Source organism: Strix aluco, chromosome 7 (assembly GCF_031877795.1).
Source record: "Strix aluco isolate bStrAlu1 chromosome 7, bStrAlu1.hap1, whole genome shotgun sequence".
Taxonomy (NCBI): domain Eukaryota; kingdom Metazoa; phylum Chordata; class Aves; order Strigiformes; family Strigidae; genus Strix; species Strix aluco.
In genome coordinates, this window is record NC_133937.1 from 15,859,824 (window position 1) to 15,887,369 (window position 27,546).

General features: G+C 35.9%; 1 protein-coding gene across 19 annotated transcripts in view; it reads left to right on the forward strand.

Annotated features, from left to right (window-relative positions):
- KCNMA1 (potassium calcium-activated channel subfamily M alpha 1) overlaps nt 1-27,546 on the forward strand; it is a 514,442-nt gene that overhangs the window by 408,343 nt on the left and 78,553 nt on the right. For 2 of the 19 annotated variants that reach the window (XM_074830572.1, XM_074830574.1), the window contains exon 19: nt 5,686-5,859. The exons of the other annotated variants lie outside the window; for them this stretch is intronic. In XM_074830572.1, the coding sequence (XP_074686673.1) occupies nt 5,686-5,859 (174 nt within the window). The remainder of the gene's footprint in view (nt 1-5,685; nt 5,860-27,546) is intronic. 19 annotated transcript variants of the gene reach the window in all.

Genomic DNA, 27,546 nt, shown 5'->3' on the forward strand with positions numbered 1-27,546 from the left:
GTTTTTTTAATTCCTATTTGAAAATGAGATCTTGGCAATAGCATTTCCTTGAAATGATTCTAGAGATATCTCATGAATTTATAGGGGTAGTAGTTAGGCTGGGGTAATTACCACTATAGCACTGTTTGCCTGGTTAAGCACAATTAATTGTCAGACCGGTGTTCAATTTTTTTTCTACTTTCTCTTTTCCATTGCATACCTGACACAAAGAGTAACACAGCAGTCTTTTACTGTCCTTATCTAACTCCTTTCTCCCCATCAGCAAAAAAAAAAAAAAAAAAAAGATGGGGGGAAAACCAGACAATGAGTTAAATGTGTTTTTAATGTATAAACCTACAGATATCTTCAACAGGAAACAAGCTACAGTGATTATTTTCCCCAGCTTGCTTATTTTGAAATCAATTACATGAGTAGAGCCACGCTGACTTTTCAGGACCTAAGCTGTAAAGTTTTACATTATTATTATATATAGAATATGAACTTTATAGACCATTTCATGTCAATCTCAGTCATACTACTTTAAAGTGTATGGAATCTCTGAAGGCTCGTCAGCCACTTTTAGTGTGTACAGTCGTGATAATGTAAATAAACACAGCATTTGGGACATGGAAAGAATTTTCTGCTTAGAAATACAAGCACTGCAAACAAATGTACTGCTTATAGGGCAGTGTTGGAATTGTATGGGCTTGTTCTTTCAAACAGTAAGAGGGATCAGATATTTTGTAGCTGAAGTGAGGCATTACTGTACCAGATTGAGGCTCCTAACCATGCTGAATAACTGCAGCTATTCTAAATAAGTGAGGATATGTGACTTTTTCAACATTTCACCAGATGTTCTGAATTTATTGTGTGATAACACTTCAGGTCTTAGTCAGGATTGAGATATGTTTTCCCCTCTCAGCTGTACACACCACAGCATCTTGCAAAGAATCAAGGAAAAGTTGACACTCCTGGAGTCACATGATAAAGTGCTAGTCATCTGAGAATTGTGATGGCCTTCATTATGATTATCATTATTTACTATTTATCTTATGCGAACTGCAAACTGCACTGAAGGATTGAGATCCTGTTGTGGTAGAAAGCATTCAGAGAACCGAAATTTCTCCAAAGATCTGTTTTCAGCCAATAGAATGATGTAGCAGAAAGATGGGGCAGCACAGAAAAGCAGATTGTGAAACAGGTCAGCGTGATAAGAATCAGTACTTACTAATAAACCAGAAAAACTAATTTCTATGGATAAAATTATGAATCCTATTGACTTTGAGGCAAAATACTAGAAGTAATTTGGCTTTATTTGAAGCAATGTATTTATTTAAAATATGTTTCTATGTTGAGGCCTTTCTGGACCAGAGATATTAGTTTAAATAGTAATAAATAAACAAAAGAGCTCTTCATGCTAAGAGATTATTAAAAAATATTAAAAAAGAAAATAGCTTTGACTTGTTTTTTTCCATTTTCCCAATAGCTTCAGTTTGTTCAGAAATGCAGTTAGCTTTGAGAGTACACTGGCTGAGAGTCTTCTTTAAGGTAATGAAGGAAAGGTCATGATCAAACTGTAAATTAAAATGAATTGGTCTATAAATGTGCCATTACTTTACAACCTGTGAGTCATTCTTATAGCTAATAAAATAGGGCAAAATGTCCACTCAGGTCACCTGCTGTGTCTACAGTTTTGGCAAAGAACAGCACCATCTGAATTACAGCAAACTGACCAATTGTCTTTGATTGCAAAAATTGCAAGATAGTGAACAAGCTGACTTGGTGGTCTTGAAGTTGTTCTGTAAAAATTAAATAATGGAGAGATACCTTTGCCTGTTGTCTGAAGAGAAAATAAATTCTCACAAACAGTTTAAGATATGCTGCTGTATTTTTCAGGAAACTGAAATTGTTCTGGGGGAAGTCCTTTCAATATTTCAGTCTCATGATGCTAACCAGCAATGTTAAAAGGCGATCAAATCACTTTGGTCGTCCTTTAATGCTGCTCTTATTTTACTCATAGTGTGGATCGTGAGAACTTGATGAATTGAAATGTCACTGCATGCATTTCAATTCTTAAGTGTAGTGGGACCTTTTTTTACCATTTGCTGGTCAAGAAACCTCCAGTTCTTAACCAGCTGTTATCTCAGAGAGATCCACTAGATGTCCTCGTAGATCCACTTTTTGTTACCGTTGAGGTCACAAGGAAAATTACTACATGGGTGGAATACGAGGATTGGGTAGCCTGTATGTTTAAAAAAAAAAAAAAAAAAAAAAAATCAGCAAAGATGAAGGGGTACTTTGTTCTGCTTGCTTTAAAAAAAAGGAGCTGTTCCTTGACATCTTAGGTAGAGAATAATCTGCAGTTTCCTTTGCTTATTTTTGCAGCTGGAAATATTTCCCATTACTGTTTGTGAACTCTAAGTAACACCTCAGATCCAGACAATATAGAAATTTTGACTGGACTTTCTGAGTTTTTGAGATCAGAAAGCAAGGTACTGCTAGAAGCTTAGACATCTAAGGCACATTCCTTGTTAGAATGGAAGGCTATTGCCTTCTGAGAAAAATTGTAACAAAAAAAGTTTTTAAAAGTATTTATTTACTTTATAAATAATTGAGAGAAATTTTGCTTTCTTTTTGCTCTCACAAATCAGAAAATTATGAGTTCATATATGCCTTGTTTTGTCAGTAAATTATTTAAATAGTCTGATTTCCGTGTCCAGGATAACTTCCCCTGATATTTTTACTAATTCGTTTTACAAATGCTGTGGTATTGTCATCATACTAAGTAGAAGGATCTGTTCTTCCTTTTTGTCCATTTATTATTCAGTTGAAAATAGGGAAGTAATTTCCTTTATGTCCCAACTTACATTTTCACTAGTTGCAAATAACAGTTCTATTCAACATCCATAACATTTCTATGAATAGAAATGAGTTGATTCTTATGCAGGTGCTACAGGTGTCAAATGAAATTATCACCCACCCAGAGGCTGTTCTTAAGGTCCCCCTGTCTCTCTGATGATTCCCATTTTTTGTTAATGTTTATGGAAGTTTTGTAGGAAATGTGTGTGGCTGAACCATTTAAAATAATTTCTGTCTTGTCTTTGATCTTGTCACTAGTCATCCCTACTAATAATCCATGTTTTGTTTTATTTAAAAGAAAAGAAGTATTGTATTTGGTATGAATGTAACAATGACTGTATAAAAGGAATGAAGAGTAACAGCATGTTTTCTTTCCAAAATGTATTGCTCTGATATGCAGTAGCTTATATACTGGTTGAAACCCTTATAGCGAGTCCTTTCTGCTACTTATATTTCCAGGTCCAAGCCTGTTTCCTGCATGTTAATGATGTGAAATATTAAAATGATGCATGATCTCCAGAACAACTGATAATAATAGTTAAAAACAGTCCCTGAAAGGGTATTGCTTTTGAGAAGCACCATGGAGTCCTTCCCCTCTTGAAGAGAAGGGCTTAAATTTCCCACTTCATTGGTTAAGTCCGATGAAAATGGTACAAAAAGTTTTCCTTCCCAACCCTCTTTGCTCTTAAGGATGATTTCTTTTAATTTTCATAGATGTGTCCTATCCTATTATTCACTGTTGACAAGACATGTCTGCAAGTAAATGAAAACCAGGGACTGTTACTAACCAATGACATAGCAGTTGAGAATTTCTGAGCAATGTGTTTTGCTACAGCATTTGATTAGAAAAAGTTCTTCAAAACAGCTATAATTAAAACAAAATGGGCCTGCCTTTTACCTCACCTACTGTTAGTGTGTCTCACAAATGCCCTTTATTTTTCTTTCATTTCCTTATGTGAAAATAATAAAATAGACATAATGGAAAGACTTCCACATTTTTGGTAACATATTTCACTTTTCTTTTTCTGCCCAACTTTTCAATTTCAAAGAATGTGTTGGGAAGAGTTAGACAGAGAGAAACCATGGGAAAACAAATGCTGTTTTGAATTTTCTGTGTAGTTTGAATGTGTATGCATCAAAAGCTGCAGTGGAAACCTTCTTACTAAAAGCCAAGCTCTGAGGAATGATGTACCATGCAATGAACAAGCCTGATGCTGCATGATGACTTTCTGAACAGCTGTAAGATAACTCTACTAGGATGCTAAAAGAACATGGCATTAGTCATGTAAGCAAAGTTTTAGAGGAATGGAGTCGCTGCTGAAGAGATCACTCATTCATCTCCCTCAATGCCTGTTTTCCACAATCATAATGTTACCCTTGCTTGACAAGTATACTGTATGGCAAGTCATCAAGGCCTTAGAACAGGACTTGACCCATTTGAGTGATTTCTATCCCTCTTCCCTGGTGACTGTGGCATTAAGAAACTGGGAAAAAAAAAAAAAAAGATAAATTATTTTAAATTTAATGTCATTACCATAATGCAAAAAAGACATCCTAAATGGAAGGTACAGGCCAGAGAAACATTACCTTTTTTCTGCATTTGCTTTTAAGGTTTTGTTTTTGCCTGTCAGTGTTCTGTTTTGTTTTTAGTATAATTGAGTCAGTTCAATCTAAACCATTACCAAAAGTGTTGGTTCAGTGCAGCATGTGAAACAATCTAAGTTGCCTTTGCATTTCTTCAGACTTAAACATACTGTGATTCAGGTAACATACAAAATTGCACAATGGTAATTACACATGTATTTATAAAATAGGATGCTGTGTATTTCTATAAATATATAACAAGGACATTCAGATGTCTAAAGGATATGATATTCTATTCTACTATGGCATTCCTTTTGGAATTAGCCCCTAATTGTACATTCAGTTATTAGATTCTTGATCTACCTTTAAATCCAGAGCAGAAAACATGCCAATGATTGGTTCAACATGTTTCAGTGGACCAATGCTCTGTGTGCTTTTGGTGATGCCTTATTTGTGAACTGATTTTAATGTCAAGCATATTTACCATTATTAGTTGTGTCTCTTATATGGGCAAATTTTGGTATTCTGTCAAGAATTAATTTGAATTCCTGAAGATACAATGTAAATGAAGTAAATTTTTCAGAAAATTTTATTAACATCTTGTAACTCTTTAATAATGTGTAATTTATTGCATTAAAGGAGTTCCCTGGCACAGTTTAATACAAAGAAATTCTTAGCATATGTTTAAGAATAAATATATTTATATATACGTATATATATGTATGTATGTGTATAATGTATATGTGTGTGTGAGTGTGTGTATGTAAGAATATATGTGTATGTGTGTTTCTGTGAGTGTATACATACATATATATAGAGATATATAAAAGTCTTTGATTTTTACAGGAAGCAGGATGGGCCAAAAATATCTAATGGATTAGCAACTTTAGATTTTTCTTTTCATTTTATCCCAGTAGTATTAATTGTGCCAAGGGAAAAATATATTCTTAGGATTCTCTGCTTTTACTATGTTCTTTTTTGATCCAAACACTTGACTGTAAACAGTAATTCTTCCCCATGTCTGCGGTCACCCTATAAGACTGAATAGAAATAAAGAGCAATTTATCTTTTGCCCTACTTTTAATGTACAGCCAAAGTGTTATCAATAATCTCATTGCATTTTTTTTCCTGGGTCAAGACTGTTAACATAAACTAAGGCCTGTATTAAATCCCTTAAATTACCTTCCAGCTGCCTTGTTATATATATAACCTTGCCATTAACCTGCTGCTCTTCCTCTCCTCCCATCCAACACATGGTTATAGCCAAGATGTCCATCTACAAGAGAATGAAACTGGCATGTTGTTTTGATTGCGGACGCTCTGAGCGTGACTGCTCTTGCATGTCAGGCAGTGTACATAGTAACATGGACACCCTTGAGAGAGCCTTCCCACTTTCTTCTGTCTCTGTTAATGATTGCTCCACCAGTTTACGTGCCTGTAAGTTTTAACACCAACACATGCTGTTCCATGTCTGTGGTGTCTGTGGTATCATCCCCGTCTTGTGTCGTACATTGTAGTTCTGTGAGTTTTACTGGGCTGATGCTTTTTTAAAAAGTCAAACCCAAATTTTAATACAGCTCTGTATTTATATTTCTGTTTTAATTTATTTTTAATATGAAAAATGTAATTCATTATTTTGCTTTGTGTGCTCTTTATGAAGCATGCTCTTGCAATAGCATGCAAGACCGTAGTAGTGCAGTTTGGTGACATCTTTTTTATTTAATTCATACAATATAAATTGTCATTAATTAAACAAGAAGTACTTCACTGGAGGAACAGGCCTTTGTCTAAATCTATGACTGGTGCTAAGCAGACAGCTTTAATAGTGCTAGCACTAGAGCAGCATGCAATAGGCAGTGAATAAATATACAGGATACAACTTAGTACCTGAACCGTAGTGGCTGGCATTCTGTTCTGTACTGTTACCGTTATTATCTTTAGTTTTGTTTGTAGCCCTTCATTCACAATTAGACAGGACTTTCCATCTAATACTGAAACTGCAGAAAATAAAAATGGTTGTACTTTTTGTAGTGCCTTTCTAGAAGGGCTAGCCTGGTGCAAACTTCCTGATGCAAACTTTTTGAAATTAACTGTAGAATCTGTCCCATAGGACAGTACCGTTTTGGAATATACCCCAAGAGCTCTTTTGAAAGATGAGCGTTGAGAGCAAGAAGACAGAGAACTTAGAAAAATTCTGCATAGCCATTAATTCTTTGGGCCAACGGTAGGGATTCCAAAGCTTGCTTTATCAGTGGGATGTCAACAATTGAGGAAGATTGTTAAATAAAATGGTGATTTTTTTTTTTTCTTCATTTTCTTATCCTCTTTAGACATCCATAACAGGCAAAACTATGTCTTGGGACAGGAACTGTTTTCCTTTCCCCACCCAAATGGCAAAGAAAAACTATAAAATTATTCAGATAGATCTATAAGGAGTACTAGGAATTTTGATCAGGAAGCATGTCCGCTTTACATTACAAGTCATCCTAGATAAAAATGCATTCCACTACTAAGATTATAATGTAGTTACTAGATTATGCATCTGGTTGCCTTTTGGTACCATATGTGTATTGCAATATATAGTCCAAGTGGTGAATGACTTTCTTTAACTATTTTGACGTTTGAACTATTTTTCCAGACACAAATGTGGAGTATATGACAACAATACGATGTTTGTTAGCATTTTTTCTCTGAAGACTGTGCCAATTAAACTGATTCTAACAGGATTTCTTAGAGATTTTAACAGAAATATTTTCTCCGTATAGGTCTATAAGCACTCTGAATGTCCTTTTTATCTACTTGGTTGCAACTCATGCATCACCTCAGGGGAGATGGTTGCCAGTTTTAAGTTCTGTTCTAAGTTACAGGAGTTTTTATCCTTTAAAGAGACCTTTATCAGAGTAAAACACAGCAAAACGTATTTGTGGAGAGAAGTGAGCAAGAAACCTTCCTGGATTGAGAATTACTGTAGGCAGTGTTACTTACACAGCCAACAGCCTCAATAACACAGTGCCTGGTATAGTTTGCATTGATACAGACTAGCACAGAGAATATGTGCTTGAGTCCTGGTGCTGGTGTTAACAGCAACCAGACCAGGCTAAATTAATATGTCCCCCACAAATGGGTAAAATTTCTGCCATTAACACTGTTTGGCAAGGAAAGAAAAAACATAATTTGTAGGTTTACTGTAACTTTCAAGTTCACTTAAGACTCTACAGAGGCAGATAAAGTAAACATTTTTGATTGTGTTGCCTCCTGAGCCAAAAACCTCTACAATAATGGTGGTATTTCCACCAAAAAAACAATAATTTTGGGAAACACATTAGATCTATGTTATATTTTGAAGGATAAGTGATATTGACAGCTTTGAGGATTTTTAGCATCCTATCTTTCAAAGGCCTTTTCCCCTCTTCATCACTCCATCAAATCAAAAGAGATCTCACTCTTCCCCTTGTGAGACTAGTCACCTTTGGCTGTTAATAACAAGTAGGAAAATCAATACCAATTCACACTCTTTGCAAAGCAGCATAAGCCTTTCTTTTCCAATTAAATATATATATACACACATGCAACATTTCACTGGCAGGGCTTCAATAGAAATCAGTGTGTTTTCTTTGCAGTGCACAGGGGTCGTATGATGCCCATCTTGACAGACCTAGTTAACTCAAAGAATGGCAGTGAGAGTCAGCTTTTCATTAAATATGAGCAGATGTGAAATGTAGAGTGTTTGACAATTAGAAATGGCAGCAGTAGGGCCCCAGAATCAAAGTGAGGTCAGATTGGTGGATCAGATTACCTCTCTTACATTCTTTAGTTGTTCTGAAAATCATTTTGAATTAGCGTCAGTGGAGCCATGATGGGTTTTGCCCTTTGTCTTTTATGCTAGGACTGTATTGTTTCCCCAGACACTCATTAAAGGTCATTATACTATTACAGGGCTTGCTTTGGTCATGGTGCCCCAGTTGGGTTGGTTTGCTTCTACAATTGCTTAATACATTTCTTTCTTTCCTTTTTTTTTTTTTTTCTTTTTTACTTTTGCTTATAAAAGCAGGCTTTTTTCCAAGGTAAATAAAATCACAGACCATTGTATTAAACTTCTTGAAACAATGAGTAGCTTTTGTAAGAATTAATACTGTTTGTAAGAATCTGATGTCAGGTAGAAGATATCAGTTTACATATTCAATGATGTATACAGGATTTAGCATACTAAGTGTATAATATGTAGAGAAAGTAACACTTACAGTGTATTTTCCACTGTGAATAAGTCTCTCTGCTATTATATTGTTGCATGTACTTCTAGCAAATGAAAATCATATTTTGATTAAATATAATTACATTAAAATAGCTTTTGAGTTTATAGGCAGTTGTCTGGGGAAAAAAGAAAAGGATATGATCTTTCTAAACATAATGAAATAGAATTTAAATTTTTTTGTGTGCCTACACCTTTTCAGGTTTAGCTGCTTTTGGTAAATTGTTACATGAACAGCAGTCAAATGGTCCAAGTGAATTAGAGTGAAGAGAGGCACGTAGCCACTGGAAAACCTGGCGTGGTTTATACAAAGAAATTATGTTACTAATAAGTGTGATGTTCTGCTTAGGTCTGCCAAATCTTGGGGAGTACCATTCAAATGATTAATTGATACAGACAGAATCTTAACCTGAACCATTTGATTTCTGTGTTTCTGTATCACCATACAGCTGTGCTTCTCAGGGACATCAAAAGTTCAAGTTCCAAAAGGAAACCTTTTCTAAACTTGTCGCTGAGCCCACTGCCATGGGAAACTAAAATTCCAAGGGCATTCTTGATACTAGGCCCAGGCATATCTAATTCACCTTGTGAGAAAACATGCTTTGACATGCTCTGATAGTTCTGAACAGGTTTGTGTGAAGACTTTGACTTTGGTGAATATCAGGGATCTACAGAGACAAAAGACAAGACTAATTATCACTATATTTTTAAGTCAGGGTTCAGCCCAAACTCCTAGCCGTCTTATGTGGAAGGACAGACCATGCTAAGACAAGCTGGAGAAAGCTTAAGTTTTGAAAGTAGCCAAAGCATGTACCTACCTGTATGCCAAGCCCAGTTTAGAACCATATATTCTATCTGGTCTTCTAGTGCCATCACGTGGTTTATGTTGAACAGACAAGTTAGCTGCTGAGTCATTCTCAAAGGACCTAAAATTGCATTCTGCAAGATTAGATGAACATTTTGGGTAGCTTGAATAAGGATAGCTGTTGAACCAAGGTTGGTACACTGTGCTGAAGCTATGTCTGACAATGTGGTTTAACAAGTTAGGTCAAGGAAAACACCTCTTTAATGTAACCCACCGATCCCTCTGTGGTCACACGGTCTCATCTTTGTCCTGCACAAAAAGCCAATAGCACACCTTTAATGCTTTGAGGAAGAAGAAATTGAAGAAGTAAATAAGCGATCGGGTCTGCTTAGAAAGGGAGGACAGATGTTGCCCCTCAGGGATGACATCATAAGGTCATAAGCAAGTGATTATTATCAGATTATGTTTTTTACAGCTCACTTCTATGGAATGACCCCACCTCTGTATACTGGAGAATGATATAGCATTATGTTGTTTTGCCTGGGTTTTTTTTTAAATGAGATTAATAAAAATGGGACATTAGAATGAGACATAGTGCCAAATAAATTCCTGTTGATTCAAACCCACAGAGACTATAAATAATAACCGTGTGAAACACGCTGTGGGTGGTATATTGATTTATGTAAAACTAGTTTCAAATATTATTCTTTCTTTTAGGGTTGACAGATTTTTACTTCAGTTACATCAGTTCCATGCATTCAGGATTGTGTTCTTGAAAATTGTCATGGCTGTGATGTTTCTTCTAGATACCTCTACAAGACTGCATGTGTCCCCTTTCAAAGTACTGAAAATAATGTAAAAATGGACACCTGTTGTGTATATTTTAGTGTTCAATTTTGCGGAGAAAATACTATTTTGGCTAATTCAATTAAGATACAAGTCCAATACAGCTAGAACAAAAAAAGGCATGTACATCTTACTGTAGTCTGTGTTGCTACTGGGTACTGAAGAACACCAGCTTACCTTCCCTACCACCTTCTCAGAATGAACTACTGTCAAGAAAGCTACTGTTACCAAAACTGGCAAATGGAGTTTTGAAGCATATAAAACCAGACAGTGGAATAATTGAAAAAGAAAATACCAATATGGGAAATTCCTTTGCTGTTCTATAGAGTTTCTTATGGTGTAGCCACTGACAAGAAGTCAATGCTCGTACATGCTAGAGATTTGCCATATTTGCAGCCAGCTCCATAGCCTGTGGTATTGGCAAATCAGAAGCCAGACACCATGAGATCTGCTTTTCTGAGAATGAAAATCTCTGAACTACTCTTCCACTTTCAAGCTTAGTTTATATTTGCAATTCTGGCTAACCTACTTTCTTTCCATCTTCTCCTTGTGGCAATTGTAAAAAGATGCGTGAAGGTGTTTCCACTAAAGAAGATAGGATGAATTGTCTCAATACATGCAAATCACAGTCTTAACTAGCATTTAAGAACTGCTTGCTGGAACAGTAGTTTCATTGAATCAACCTTTTGATTTGTTTGCCTTTCTCTCGCTCTCGATGTGCAGACCTTCAGGTGATACTCTCCTTGATGGCACTGTATGTTTTTCTGCATTGCTAACATAGAGAGAGATGCAGTGATCAGAGTGGGCTGGTATATGCCCTCCCAAGACTCCAAGTATCTTTTCCGTCTTTTTTTTTTTCATGTGTATGAATGCACTGGGACTTTTGTATTTCCTTTTCAAACACTGAATAGATGACATTCATTACAGAGGGGGAGAAAAAGTGACATGAAACAATATTTTACAATAGGTGATTTCAAGTATGTAGTTCGACTCTAACACTGCAAAAATTAATCCCTTTTACTGTTCTATATTTTAATGGAACATAAGTGCTGCTAAATTATATAACTTTCTTCTTATATGAGCCATATAGTTGAATAGTGAGATGTAGAAATGCAAGAGTAGAAGAAAAACAAAACAACCCCCCAAACCAAGCTGTCCCTTTTCAGATGGCAGAATGGTAAAAGTAAGACAATCTGGCTCATTACTCATGACCAGAAAATATAAATAATGAAGTACATGCTTTTTCAGGTGAGTTTTATGTTGCTGCATATACCACTAGACTGATGAGAGAGAGCTCTTCCCAGTTTGTGATGTCTGTAACAAGGAGATGAACTCTCACATCATCATGGGATGGAGCACTGCTAAGTTTAGCAGCAAATCTTTTCAAGAATTGGGAAGGTGGGGGAGGGAGAGATCAAGAAGTCTGCATTTAATACCTTTAGGCCTTTACCTTGAGTAGTGATTCTTAGTAGGGTCACAGGGAAGAGACTAGTGAGTGGCTTGCTTTGATGCGGACAAGCTAGAAAAGATGCTGTCTGCATCCTGTGGAGTGAATTTAGCAGAGGGTCTTATGCAAGGTGACATGGAAATTATGTTTGCATTTTTAGTTCCTGAGTGTGGCTGGTTGTCATGAAACTCACCATGACAGTTTCTTACCACCAGGCAGCAGATTCTTCCTGTTACCTCCTTGGTGTGGGACAGATGCTAGCCGGTTAGGTCTCCTTCTCTACTGTTTCTGAGCTATTTCAAGCGACAGATGCCAGAGCTGGCTCGATTTCAGCTTGAGCATTTCTGTCATAGCCCTGCCTTGAGCCCATATTCTGACCTTTACTATATGAAATAAAGTATTTATGAACAAGCAGTGGCTTGATCCAGAGCAGGCTTAGAGCAAATGTCAAGTGTCAAGTCACTCTCCTTCCTCCTTATACCACCTGCATTAAGAACCTGGATTAGACCCTAGACTACAGCACCAACTGCCTTAGGCTTTATGGGTCTGGAGAGACATAACTTATTAACAAAGAGTTATTAAATTTTTATCAGTTTTATAACACAATGTAAATGCCGTCTCTGAATCTACATTGTACTCATTATCATTTAAAACGTTAATTAAGTCAAAGTTGCATTTAATTCAGTCCTAAATGTGCCTTTGGGAGAAAGCTTTTAAAAACAGCTGCAGGATTGAGAAGCTCATTGATGCTGGGAAGTTGTTAGTACCACCTTTCAGGATAGGTCCCCCAAGTTGATTGCCATTTTGAGTCTTAGCTAATTGTGTTGATGTTATCGGGCAAGGTCTCAAATTAATATTGAACCAATAACAGTAGAAAGCTATCAGTTTATGCTAATCACAGATACATTTTGACATGTAATTTGTGTTCTTTTCAAATTGCTTCCAAACTAAAATGAAGAGTTGATTCATAAAGCCTGCACTTCTCATACCCTTGTATTTTTTTTTTTTTTTCTCATTCAGTATCCTTATTGGTTGGCTCCTTTCATAACTCTGGGAAAAATATGTTCACTGACATGGAATATTGTCCTTCAGATTCATAGAAAAAGATGTCGTCTAGCCTAGGTCTTCTACATTTCATGTGATCTGAAGTTATTGTAATATATAGAAGGAGGTGCTTATTGAAATACATAGCAGACCACCATGTAGTATGAACATATGAAGTAGAATACAGTTTATTCTAGAATAAAAGCCTTCCAAACCAAGTTAAAGTGTGCTTGGCTTACATTATGTATGGGAATATTATTGGTTTTGACGTATTTTGATGTAAAAACAGGAGAAAGAAGGAAAAAAATCAAGCACAGTGTTTCCACCATCTGGTTATTCCATTGAGACCCCTCGCATATTTAATATATGCATACCTTTAATCAGTTAAGTAGTCACATTAGTTCTAGTGTGACCACTAATGTACATACTACGTCATTCATACTACTAGAACTGGAGCCAGAGGAAGCCAGCCTAATGCTTACTCTAAGCTAGGAGAGTCTATTGATTTAGAACTAGAGATCTTCAGATTTTATCAAGTTCAGTGTAGGTCCAGCACAGTGGTTCAGCCTGGAAGCCAGAGGCAACTTGCAAGACAATTTTTTCTGGGTCATCTTATTTTCTACAGAGTACCTAGAAACTTTCCAGGTATTTGTATATGCCAGGATCCATAACCTCATGAGTTTTTTATGTGCTACATGAAAAGAGGAGATTGTTGTCACGTAACTCCATATGTGGTTCTCACAGTGCCACAAAGCAAGCACCCATCCTGCAATGTAAGTTTTAATTTGTTTTTAAGAAATCATAGATATATTTACTTTAGTAAGTTCTTAAATATGTTGATAATATACTTTAAAATAGGTTAAAGTTCAGATCTTGTACTTTTACTGTTTGAAATTACCAGCTTCTGTTACTATTCCTTTTTCTAATACAGTGATGTAGCTTTCCTTGTGATACTTTACATATTACTGAATGTTGTACTGCTGTGATTCACTTATTATAAATGACTTTAGGAAACCTCACACACACATGCTTCTCTGATACTTCTCCAATCCTGTTAGCACAGTACAATTATTCAGAAAAGGAAGGGTGGAAAAAGCATTATTACTGTGTAAGATGTGGCCAGTATCATCTAGTTAAAAATTCAGGTGGACGTTTTAGTTTGACTGGAAATTCTACCTAGGCAAATGTGAAACAAAAATGGCACAAGGCAAAGATCCCAATCTTGACTGTGCCACTGACTTACTACATGACTATAGTTCTTTTTCCACCCGAGACTGAGAAAATTGTATTCTTAATATATTATATTACATTTTGTGCTAAGAAGTGCTTTGGGATCCTTAAATTTTGAAGTACTGAATATAAACCTGGATGTTCTTTTGACATAGTGATTCCCTTGCAGAGGCCAATTTTCACGTCTTCTGATCTTTGCTGAATGAGGTCATAGATACATGGCAAAGAGGAAAGGAAAGTGAAATGTGGTACATGACAGAAAGAAAGAATGGTGAAATTACCAGAACTGCCTTCTTGTCTAATTTAAGGAGGTTTTGAAATGGAATACTGTCTAAGAGGGCATGAATAACTTCTGTTTATCTGCATCAGCAGAGAAGGATCTCTTTTTAAATTTCTGGAAAAAAAAAAAAATTATCTGCAGTTTTTAGTTGCTTCTGAACTTTAATTGGAATGCAAACCTTGTTTACTGTTAAGAACTGCTGAAGGAAATCCAAAAAATCATTATAGTGTCTTTGATTTTTGTCATGCAATTTCCTGTATTCATTCTTGCATAAAATATTTTGCTTGCACTAAGCATGTTGCTTTCTCCATTCCCATGTTCGTGACATTATCTTCACTCCAACTCAGTGGTGTTATGTGTTGTCTGACACGGCATCTCTGACAATATGGAGAGAGATTTTACATCACCATAGTTATGATATGGAGGAAGACTGGCAACAAGAAATGGAGGTTCTGTTCTTGAACAGACTCTTGTCAGAATGGACTAGCAGGTGTACCATCTAGCAATTTAGATGGTTTATTCTACAACTAGCCACTCTTCTATAGTATTTACATGGTCCCATATGGGACATATTGCTTGGACTTTTAGTAAAAATAGAAGTTGTGACATATGGACAACAACTTAGAAGTCAAGATAAACATCTGCCTAGCTGATAAATTTTCATCAGCCAATAGAACTAAGATTCTTCTAGCAAAGAATAAAACCAATTACAAGTTTTGAGCCTTATGTAGAGATGATGCTTATTTCTGTTCCATGAGTAACATGAGGTAGAATCCATGGTTGCAAACTGATAGCATGTTTCATTAACAGGCATTTGCCCAGTGATTTTTTTATTCTGGCTTTATCTTCATTAGATTTATTCCTGATCTACCAAAACAGGACTGTCAGGTTCTCTGTGATCAGTCAGTCACAAGATGGATGTCAGCAAAGAAGCGATACTGTATTTATTTAGAATTGCAGGGTGTGAAAATGAATATAATTCACATGATGAGGTAGCAGAAGGGTGAAGTGAGATACCCACTGAATAGAACAGGATGTACTTTTCTGACTTGCACTACATGGTGTCCTTTACAGCATAAGGGAAATATTTCCCAAATTTTCAGATAACATGCTAATATTTCTCACGAATAGAATTGGACTCATAGCCATTCTTGCATCTTGTCTTGTTTTTGACATGAAATACTGCTTTTACTTGGTTCTGAACTAAGCCAATAAGCTTTCTAATGTCAGGGCAAGCAACAAAATAGCAAAATACATTTTACTAACTCTTGGATGCTGAGAACTGCTTTTGATATTCCACAGAAAAATATTTATCCTATTGTGTGAGATTGCACATTTTCAGAGTGTTATTCAAATTGAATTTTAGTTGTTGACAAATTTTGTGTAAATTGAGACATGAAAATATATTTTTTGTTTCATTTTATGTTAAAAAAATCTGCTGAAAATTAAATCAGTTTTCATTTGGTAAAGATCTAAATTTTTCCATAGTTCTTGAAAGCTGTATATTTTGCACCAAGAGCTCATGTTCCGTAGAAGAATTATCGAAGGAAAAAGCTAATATTTATATATCTCTCTCTATAAGAATTTCATTGTGTATATTTTGATCTCACTGCCCTGGGTAACAAGATATACCTTATTGAGTTCTTTATTCAAAGGAGAAAAGACAAGAGAACAGTAGATTTGGGACAGATGTTAGTTTCAGCACAAATTCTGTGGTGATAATTGTAGTGCAAGGATCTGCAGAGACTGGAATCAGTAATGTAATCCTAGCTATTTGACAGGATCCTTCCATACAAGCAGTCCAACTTACAGGCATCTTAGACTTTAGAGAGGTATATGACTCAGCAAAAGACTTTGGTTATATTTGGAAGAGAAGCAAATGAGCACACAGTTTTCAGTGACAGGGAAGATTCAAGCCAAGGATCTGTGATTGCATAGTCTAAATTGGTCTGATATTATGTCAGTCTGAAATTCTGTGAGAGCAGGAACTGGCATTATTTTAACCCATTGGCACCAGATCCTTCTGTGTGTTGGTTTATGTAGTATGAGTTCTGTGCCATATCTGTACACTTCAGTATGCGATTACTGTATAATTCTGCCATTCTTAGAACTCCCTACACCTAAATTTGCCTCTTTTAAAGCATGGATTTATTTTAATTTTTGTTTCAGATCTCCCCTGTGATCACCACCACATTATTTTTATTATAGCATGATCTGTGGAACTTTTATTTTTCTTTCTTCCTTTTCTATCTCCTACTTGAATGAAAATGCATACTCTGTTTTTTGATTCAGGATTTCTAGTGTTATTGTGTCTAGTAGCTGATCAAGCTTTAATGGTCTTTTTGATTGGCTGATCTAATCTCTGAATGCTGCAGCTCATTCATCCACAGTTTTACTGGTATTTCTCCTGCTAAATAGGTAGCTAAGCTCTTGGTTTGCATCTAAAATTGTAGCTTGAGGGAATGCTAGAATTCTATCTTTAGGCTTATATATTCAGCCTCAATACTCAAGCCCCAAATACTCCTCAAGAAATACCCTGAAGTTGTCCCTTGGGTCCCACAGATTTCCTCAGCAGTATCCTTAAGTTCTGCCCATGAGGAATATAAAATATGCCAAAATACGCATTTGTTTTTAATCTGCCTTTAGCATATGAGTCTTTTGTCTGCCCTCTTCTTTCTCCTCAAGCAGGACAAAATAAAATCCTCAGAAGTAGAGCTCCAAGCAATTTGCTTTTGGAAGATGACTTTCTTGACAGCTGTCAGTGTCCCCTGAGCACTGGATTTCTGGATGCTTTCAGTATCTGACTCTCAAAACATCTGACAGCAACACTATTTCCAAATATATTGACATCCTGTGGCATTTGTAGTTCATATAGTTACTTTCAGGGTAGTAACTGACCTGTAAATCTTATGAAATCTATATCAATTTTCTCTTTGTTGGAGAGAGTTCTTCCTGCTCCAGGTGATTGTGGGCTTTGTTGTGAAATTGGTGTGATATTTGATAATTATAACAAATTCTGGCAGTTCCGTGGTTTCCTGCAGAATTTTCTTTCTTTCTTTTTTTTTTTATCAGTCTTCTTTCCTCCTTATCATGCTACCTGCTTTGAAAATGAACATCATCTGTATTTAATTTTATACACAAGAGTATAAGTATTTCCCTGGTATAACACTGAGCACACCAAGCGTTCTGCAGGACATAGCTAAGCAACCCAAGTGGCTAATTCAACACTTTGACAATCCTCTCGCAAAAATTCTCCATTGCCTTCTTTCCTCTGCTCTTGTTTCAGTGCATTGTGTACTAACAGTGAGGGTACTGCTGTTAGGCTACCTTCACTTTCTCTGGTAATGTCCATATTCTCATCAGGGTTTGGTAATGAAACCAGAAGTACTTGGTACAATGCATTTACCTTCAAAGAAATTTTCTTTCTAAAGCTCTTCCTCATCATGGGCTGTGATTTCTTTGGGTGATCTGCCTGATCCTTGTCATGAACTAAGAAAGCTTGACATATCTGTGTAGGTTTAGTAACAAAGTGAAAAATAAAAGGAAAAAACATTTATTTTTTTTTAAGCTGGCTATCAATTTAGTTTGGTAGATTCAGTATTATTTGCTTGCTTTCTTGGTTGTTAGTCTGCATACTTTTATATTGTTATAGTTTGTTTCACATGAAGTGAATGTGAGATGACATGCATTTCCTTCTCACAATAATTCTGAATAGTTCAACCCTAACAGCTGCATGTATTTCAGTGTTACAAGTGCAGTATTTTTGTATATTAGAGAAATAATCATAAGGAATTTATAACAGTAATTTTTTTATTTTGTATGGAGGTATTTTGATCCTATTTACGTTTTATTTGAAAAATATGACCGTTGCTAAATACATCCATCCTTTGGAGTACTCTTTCTGTTAGAGATCAAAACACTATTGTAAGTGACATTGTTATTATTTATCACCACTGGATTTCTTAGCTTTATGATTTATTTTCCACCCTTACAAAATTGCCAGCCCTTACTTCCCCATAGCAATCTATTTCAGCCAAACTACTGCATACTTTGACAGAAATGTATTAATTTTTTTGTGGGTTCTTTTGCAGATACAGTCAAAGATAGACATCACATTTCCATTTCTTTCTTTTTTTAATTATTATTATTATTGTGTTAACTTTTTTTGGTTTCCCTTTGTTTACCTAGAAATAATGTGCTATACTTCCCTAATTTTCCATAGCAATGAATTATATTCCATCTTCATTTCTGCTATTGCTGGTTTTGCTATTATTATGTAGATATAGTCTTAGTTATTTGTATCTTGGTTTTTATATTAGTATATTTACCAGGTAATATTGGTTTTTTGGATTCGTTTGTTCAGAGAAAAACATCTTTGCAAGAATGGAGTATGTTGTAGGACTCAATAAAGTAGGGACCACTTAGAAAAAAATTATACTGATTTCTTAGTGTCGTGAAGTGTATTTAACTGTATATCTATAAGTAATAAAACCAGCATATGTAACAATAGTCTCTTTAATACAACAAGTTCAATCTATTTGATTAATTTGTATGTTTACCCTGTGACATACAGTACTTTGCATAAGAGAATTGGTTTGTCAGCAATTACCATTCCCTGCTTTTATGAAAGCCATACTTCGGGTAATAGAGTATTGTTAAACTGCAACCAATGTGCTAAAAATCTGTCTTCTGGCAATAACATTTCTGTGTATAAGAGCAACTGAGAAACACTGTTCTATACTTACACATAGATTTGAAGACAGAAAAAGAGCACTGAGGCTTGAAACTCCATGTAACCAGCAGGTGGTGGTGCTGGCTTAGAAATAAGTAGTGACTGAAAAGCCTCCAAGAACAACTTTATGTATTACTTTTGTGAGGAAACAATTTTATTTAAAAAAACCCACCCAACTTCTAATATTTCAGATGGCATGTTTTAATTGTATAGAAGTGTTTCCAAATAAGTATATACAGTCTAAGCACTTGTATATAAAACTAGCGTGTATGTAAACATGCACAGCATTTTATATTCAGTTTACATATGAAAATGGTATTATGACCTCACAGGTAACAGTTGTATGAAGACCTCCATCCCAAAGGAATATTACAGCTGAACCTGAAAGAGTATTGGGGATCACTGAGCCTGGTCCTATTAACATTTAATAAATGGAAGATTTTCCACTGATGTGGATGAAAGCCAGCTAAGACTGACGATAAGAAAGCCAGAGTTAAATGTCAAGATTTCAATTCTTCATGTTCAGAGACACAGACACTTCTACACCCTTTTGTACAAGGGTAAACAACAGTGAAAAGGGGAAAGAAATTCAATGGTAGAGAAGTTTAAAAAGTAAAAACAAAATCCAATTTATTGGTGGCATGTTAACCACCTAGTAAAAAAAACCCAAAATGAGCAATATCTTCTAAATAGTGTGTTTCAGAAGTAAGACAACTCACTGGGGAGCAGAGGAAGAATTAAAAAATAATCTTAGAATTTAAGAATACAGTCCTCTAGATTTATAAGAAGTTCTATACTTATATTATGAAAATCTCTTCTTTACTGAACAGTGCTGTACTGGAAGGGAAATGGGTGCAGGGACCTAGTATGTCTTCTTCGGGAAATGTGTTAATAAAAAAACCTTCATTACAAATTTATTTTTAAACTTTTCATGAGCAGCGTAGAGAAAAGGTTATTCCAGTTTAAAATTTCAGGATATGCAGGTTGGAATTACACTGGAAATGGGTATTTTTAAGTTGTTGAGATAAATTGGCACATTGAACTGGAAAACAAATTAATAATTCTAATTAGATTTCTGCAGGATGAAATCTACACTTCGTAATGTTCTCAGGAGGGAAACAGTTGCAGCAAGACCTAGCTGAAATTTGTGGAGTCCTGCTCCAAAGAAGTCAGCATATAGCTATCCCTTTGCTGTGCACTTAAATACTCTTCCTGAGGAGCACAGTCTGAGCAGTAAATACAAGATTTCTAATCCCAAGGAGCAGAGCAATCACCAAGGTCTCCTGTGCTTACTTTTTCCTTTAGTTACTTCTAGGTACTGTATATTTTCCCACTGAATTTAATGGAGCTGAAGGAGTGTAAACAGCAAAGTGTTCATAGGTACAATGGTGAGTGGCCTTTCAAAATTTATTTATTTCAGTGGGAGCTTGTTTTTTGTCCACATAGAGAACTTCACTGGTTTTAGCAGGGACTGATCAGATTGTGAGTGCTTTGAATCACAAAGGGAAAACTTTCTTTACTTTGTAAAAACAAGAGAGATTCCTCTTACAGTTTGGCAGAACTACATAACTGCAGTCTACCCTCACTGGTGCTCCCTCTGTGTCCCTTACAGTTGGTGTCAAAATCCTCTCTGAGGCAATAGGACAAAGGACAATAGACTTTGGATTCCTGTGTATTGAGACAAGGATAGTCTATGACAACAATAGAAACATAGAAATAAAAAAGATGTTACAGTTACTTGATGTTAAAGAGATACACTTTCATATCTAAAAACAAAAACACTGTAATAAGAATTTACTCTTATCACATATACATGTGGTATGTTTTTACAGAATGTATTCCAAGTGTACTTTTCAAACAGCGATAGCAACCTCACCATCTTATACTTAGGTCTGAGAAAATTAGTGAATAACAGCCACATTTTCAGTTAATTTGGTCACTTGAGTCTTAGCAAGAGCTCTAAGTAAGGAACTCGATTAAAAAGCAATTAACTGCAAGTGAGCAAACCAAGGCTGTGTAACAGATCAGTGGTAGAACTAAATCCCAGTCAAGAGATTCCCAGTCCTCAGTTTGTAGCCATGGGATCATCAGGTAGTCTATTAAAAAGTTAACATGTGGCTTTGAGCGATCCTTTTGTACTTTGCTTCTGCTAGACGCAGCAGCTGGAGCTCTAAAATTGGACATCAGAGCTGCTTGTGACACAGTAGGGCACAGAGTCTGAACAGCTCTTTTCTGACACATAAGGGGTAACATTTTGCTGTTGCTCTTCCTCAGTGTTCAGATAGTGGAACAGCTTGTCATAATGAAATAACAGAATTTAAAATTTAACTTGGAGAATGTTTGCACTTGCCATAACCGATGAGAGATTTTGAATTTCCTTATTCTTCAAAGTGCACTCTCAAAAGACAAAGTCAATTGCCTTCACTTTGGTGTTCGTCTGGAGAACAGACCTCCATGAACACAGATCATGTTCTATTTTAAGTTCTACAATTTAGACACTCTTCACCCTTCCCCAAAATAAACTTTAATTTACCCAAATAGTATTCTGTATTGGTGCAACATGTGGTGAAGTCAATTGGACAATGAAATGGACAGGAGAAAACAAGTCTACTGATGCTTTTTTTCTAACTTTTCATTTGACAGTTTTCCAATAACAATATAATGACTTGAATAAACAATTACTGAGTGAATCATAAATTGAGAAGGCAATGGAGAATAGAGACTAAAAATCAAGAAAAATGTATGAGGAAATACTAAAATCTGAATCAGAAAAGATGTTCAAGGTTCAATGCACCTATAACTTAGTCTAAATAGAAATTGATTAGGAATTAAATAAAGTAGCTTTTTTCTACTTTGCACGTTTGTCAGGGGAAAGGTGAGATGGTTGTTACATACAAGTAATGTCACATTGTGTATATACTTCTATATAGGAACAAGAAACCAGGTCCATGAAATCTGAAGCCTTTCTTCTCTAAATTGCCCGAGCCAATTGTAAAATGCAGTATATATGGGAAGGGCTTTCTTCCTGCCCCATTTGCAATTCAGCTTGCACCCTGAAGCATGAGATATGAACAACTCCTGATCTAAAGTCCACTGAAGTCAATGTAAGTGTTTTCTCTGACTTCAGTGGACTTTTTAGATCAACCACAATTTGAACAGCCTTAGACTACTTCTTTGCTTGCTGAAGTTGTAGTAATAGAGAGATGATAACAACCGGTATCTCTGTAAAGCATTTGTAATAATTATGCTCTTGAATTAAACTGAAGGAGTAAAGAAAAAAAATCAAAGTCCTACAGTAACCTTAGGGGGTTGTTCTACCCCTAAAAGTAAATTAGTAGTGTAAAACCATACCCTGGACTTTTTTTCACCAAAAGATTCAAGTTAAAAGTTTGCTGGGTTTCCAAATACCTTTGCAGTCTATCTTTCATTCTATATACACACGTAATGCTAAAAGTTCAGGAACTTAAAAGTTTGTCATGGTTTCATGTAATATCAGAGCAGCCATCTAGAATACATAACAGAATCCAGCCTAGCAACATTCCACATTTTCTATTAACTGTCTTTTTACAGCATTCAAGGAAAAGCAAAGGTGAGGAATGTATCTGTGGCTGAGTTTCAATCCTTTATACGTGAGGAGGATTAAGACTGAAAGACTGTGTATTATTAATATAAAATTTAAGCATTGAATACCAATAGGAAAAAAAAAAAAACCAAAAAACAAAAGAGCAATGCATTTGTCATTCAGGTTTCTGTGTCTTTAGCCAAAAGGTGCAAGCCTGGACAAAAAAAAAAAAAAAAAAAAAAGATGTTTCTTGGGCTGCAGTGTTTCAAAGAGAATGTCTCATGTAAGCACCATTCAGTATTTGTAAAATGTTCTGAAATGATGCATTCTTGACATTGTCGGATCTTGATGTTTTCTTACCTGTTTCAGATGGCATACACTGGAACTAAAAGCCAGTGAGCCTCACCTGGTTTTGTAATGGCATGTATGTAGAGATATGCAGCATATCTGTTTCACTTTGTATAAAAAAAGCAGTGAAATGCATTTCCTGAGTTTGTAATGCACATAGAAACCAAAACGGCAGTCCTGTTCCATTTGAATTGCCATTTCAGGCACCCAGCACACACTGCTCTGCAGTTTCTAAAATTAACATTCTTGTATCTCATCAAGCACCATTGCATTGTAGTTTTTAGTCAATGATATCGTTACTTTGGTTACCGCCAAAAAATCTAGTAAATTTGTAAAACAAATAGTTCATATGCATGAAGTGATTTTTAAAGGGGAAGAATAACATTTTTTTCCTAACAAATAACAAATGTTCCAATTAAACCGTATTTCAATACTATGCTAAATTCCAACCCCAACTGATCGGGCACATTTTCTTTTCTCAAACTACCTTTGATAAGAAATGCATTACAAACTCATCAGTTTAGCTTCCTGTTAACAAAGAGACAGCAGCCGTCTGGATTATTCTAGATCCGCAGTGAAACTGCCACACTATGTATGCTCAAACTAAAGCTGTGTGAGTTTGACAAGGGGCAGATGAATCCAGGAGTTATTGTGCAGGGGTTTAAGTCTATGCGGCAGCTGACGGTTGAAATAATCATCTATACATCGCTCTGAGCTAGCTAGGGAAAGGTTGAAGCTGTATATTTTCAACATATCTAGCCTAATGGTTAATCTGTTGTCTTGTACAGGGGGTGCTGGGTGGAATCACAGCAATAGCTGACAGTTTGGAGGAATTGCTGTGGGTATTTTCAGTTGCCTGATTCACAGAGTGGTAGGTAGCAAAGTCTAAACAGGCATGTCATTGAAAGAGGGAAGTCATGCTCACTGTCACTCCCATCAAAGAACTCTGGTAGCCAAAAGCTCAATCAACATATTGATTATTTGCATTGAGTAATACAGAGCTGCAGCTTGTGCTCACCCACTACATGAAAGCTGAGCTTTACGGAAGACGTGCCAGATTGCAGAACAGTGATTGCTCCTTCGGAGGTCATCTGGGAAGGTGTTAGGAGAAAGAGAACAGTTAAGTTGGGGGGAGAAATAAAATATTTTTTCAAACCAAGGTAGTTTAACTGTTAAAAACACTATACTGCTAGTGCTGGATCTGGCATATCTGTACAGTGACTCACTACAGAGATTAAGGGGGCGCAGTATGAATTAGACTGAAACAAAAATGAAGTATCTGCAAGTGACAGCTCTGGCTGATGGCTCTCTATGAAGGAAAACACTGTGCTAGTGTCTGGCAAAACACAGTGCTGAAAGCCTAGCAGCTCATAGAGATGGGGGAGGAAAGGGGCAGTGGGTATCGGTGGTGGTTGTTTAGAATGTCTGGTTTTGGTCAGGATAGTTTTTCTCCTTTAGAACACATTTTCATCTTCCCTTCCAGGCAAATCATGCTGAAGCCAGTTTCAGCCATTTTGTTGAAAGCACTGTACTGGTATTCTGCCTTGTTACATTTAAATTAAAGCTCAGCCTGGTTTTAAGTTATGGCAAGTGTATGCTCGCAAAGAATAAATAGAGATTGCCATAGGCATTAGATTAACTACACTGGGTGTTTTAAAAATGTTCAGGGAGTTGCAGATTGCATTTCAAATTATCTTCATTATAATAAATAAAATGTATAGAAATAGAAACAGGCATGATTCCCTAATGCAGTCAGTAGGCAAGTATATATTCATTGAGTTTGAAAGGGAGTTCTTGAGGTTCGGGGGAAGGAATAGGAAGGTATGCAGCTTCTAAATACCTTTACATAAATTGCATTTATATCTCACATTTTATAGACATTACTTTTTACCTGTCTAATGTTGACAGGTTTCTTGGGGAAGTTCTGTACAGCATTTACCAAAAGCAGGTAATGTTCACCCAGGGTGCAACTAGAAAGTACTACAGAAAACATGCAATTTCTTACTCTACTCTTATCTGCTTCCTTATTGTTTGCCATTCTCAAAAAGCTATTCAGAATTTGCTCTCAAAATGACCAGTATGCGTCTCTATTCTTAGTTAACAATAACAATGCCTCATGGATATATGGCAAGTGTCCTGAATAATTCTAATAAACAATGCAAGCAGCATGCTTGTCGTGTGACCATTTGCATTGAAAATAAAGGCATATGTCATATTAGATAAACTAATCTAACTATGACTAGAAAATAGTTCTCTTCTAGTAGACTTGCTGGTGCTAAACTCATCAGATACTTGGAAGACAACTCTTGTGGATTTGGAGGTTGTGGTTTCACATTGTGCAGTAGTACAACAAATTACCCCAGTCCAGACGGTTTGGTTGCCAAACGTAGTGAGACACTGACAGTGTGTAAGGATGCATTTAGTTCCATATAATTAACAGCAATCTTTATTTCCCAGATATGTTTTCTGTGGAAATCAGCCCACATAGTGGTGCAAGCACTGAATCAGGTTCTTAAAAAACTATTAATAAAAAGAAACTGCCTTTGCTGAACAACAGGATGCTATGAAAAACATGTGGTTTAGGTTCTGCACATTATAGTATGTGTATTCAGAAGTGACCGTGATGGCCTGTGTTTCTCACCTGATTATATAATACTGCTTAATCTAAGAGAGCAGTAATATCTTGTATTCAAAATTGCACCGCTGTGCTTGCACATGTAGTTCCACATGTATCCTGGTGTGCTTGTGTTTGTGGCACGGTGTGCATGTACAACTTGACAGGCTATTTATAATAAAAATAACCAGTTTTACTCTTCTGGGGTAAAAAAATGGAGAAAGAGATAATTATCTCTACCAAAGATAGGTTATTCAGATATTATACTGTAATCTTTGCTTTTCAAGATTGAGTAAAAAGACACAAGCTATAAACTATTGGAGCCAGAAAAAAAACTTCTCCTATGAACAAGCTGTTTCATAGTCATCCACTGTGGGACTTCTTCCATTTTCTTCTGAAGCAGCTGAGCTCTTGTCAGAGGCAGGAGGTTAGAGGTCATGGCATGAAACTCGTACTTAGAACTTTTAAATCTGGAATAATTTGACAAAAAAATGCAGTTCTGTTATCCCCATTGTTTAATATTTTGCTTTTCAGTGGTAGTACCTATCCACACTGTTGAAAATAAGAGGAAGTAGGATATGTTTTAAGCAGCTCAGTCTGCCTTCGTGCTGAACAAGATCATGTGATGCTGTTAAATATGATGCCAAGCTCAAGGTGTTAAGCTGTAACTGAAAGACAAGGTATTTTAGTTCTGGCTCATGCACTGCAAGCACAAAATCTTGGGAAAGCTTGTTTATGTCTGCATGGAATATGCCATAAGACATACACTGTTATGGAAGTTTAGTATTAAATAGTCAGGTCTGGTATCTGAAACTTGAACTCCAGAAGAGAGTTATGAAGTTTCTTAAATAGCATGATTGGAGGCATTACTAATCAATTTTGATTGTCTTCTATTGTATGTGAAGATACTTTGATGCAGGCATGTAGATTTATAAAGATTATTTCTAATATTACTGTCTGTAGTTTAAAAATAGAACTGAATTGATGCATTTCAAAGTGTTCAAATACATGCTTGATCAGTGACTTGTGCAGGGAGATAGGTCTCTGTGGATACATTTTATCATCTGAAAATTGTTTCACTGGAGGAATATCAAAGATAAAAGTACAAGATTTGACAAAAACCCGGTAACTCCTGAGATAAGATTGATAATTTTCAAGTAATATACCCAATATGATAGCATTTTTTGTGGCAGTTTTGCTAATCAAAGATACATGCTATCCTCCAATGACTTAAAATCTATGTGAACTCTCATGAGTATGCATTATCATCATTATACTTTACATGTTACTACTATTAGCAAAGTGCAGAATAACATTGTGAGTTAGACTCTATCTAGTTCTGTTCTCACTGATTTGTCTATCCACCTCAGTCAGAGTAGTAGCAAGCCATCAATTCAGAGGTCATTGAGTAGAAATGAATGCTTTGTTAATAGTTGAACCTCGTTAAAAAGTACACTCAAATGACTCTTGTAATTTACATATAATCACCTTTCTTGTGAGAGACAGATTTTGTGCCTGAACACAAAGGGCAAACATGTGGATGCTATTTATGTGTCTTTCCTGTTACCAGATAGTCTTTCTAGCTGATGGTAAACTAGACAAAGATGCCAAAAAACATGCTGACCTCCTCAGATAATTTGGAGCTACTGTCTACTCAGAGTTTTCCATGGAAATTTTAAGGCAATTGAAACATATGGAAGTAATGCTGCAAGATTATCAGTCCATAAACTGCTCTCTACCTAACTTCCTCACCTCATAATACATAACAGAATATAAGATCTTAGTGGCTCAGTAATATACCTTCTGTATATTAGAGAGTACTCTATAATATATTCATTCAGAATGAAACAAGCATTAGGAGAAGATCGTTACGGCATATTTTTACCAGAAAAACATTTTATTATTGTCTTTTACAGAGGATGACATTTGTTAGAGGTATTAATATGGGGGTTTTGTTTAATTAGCTT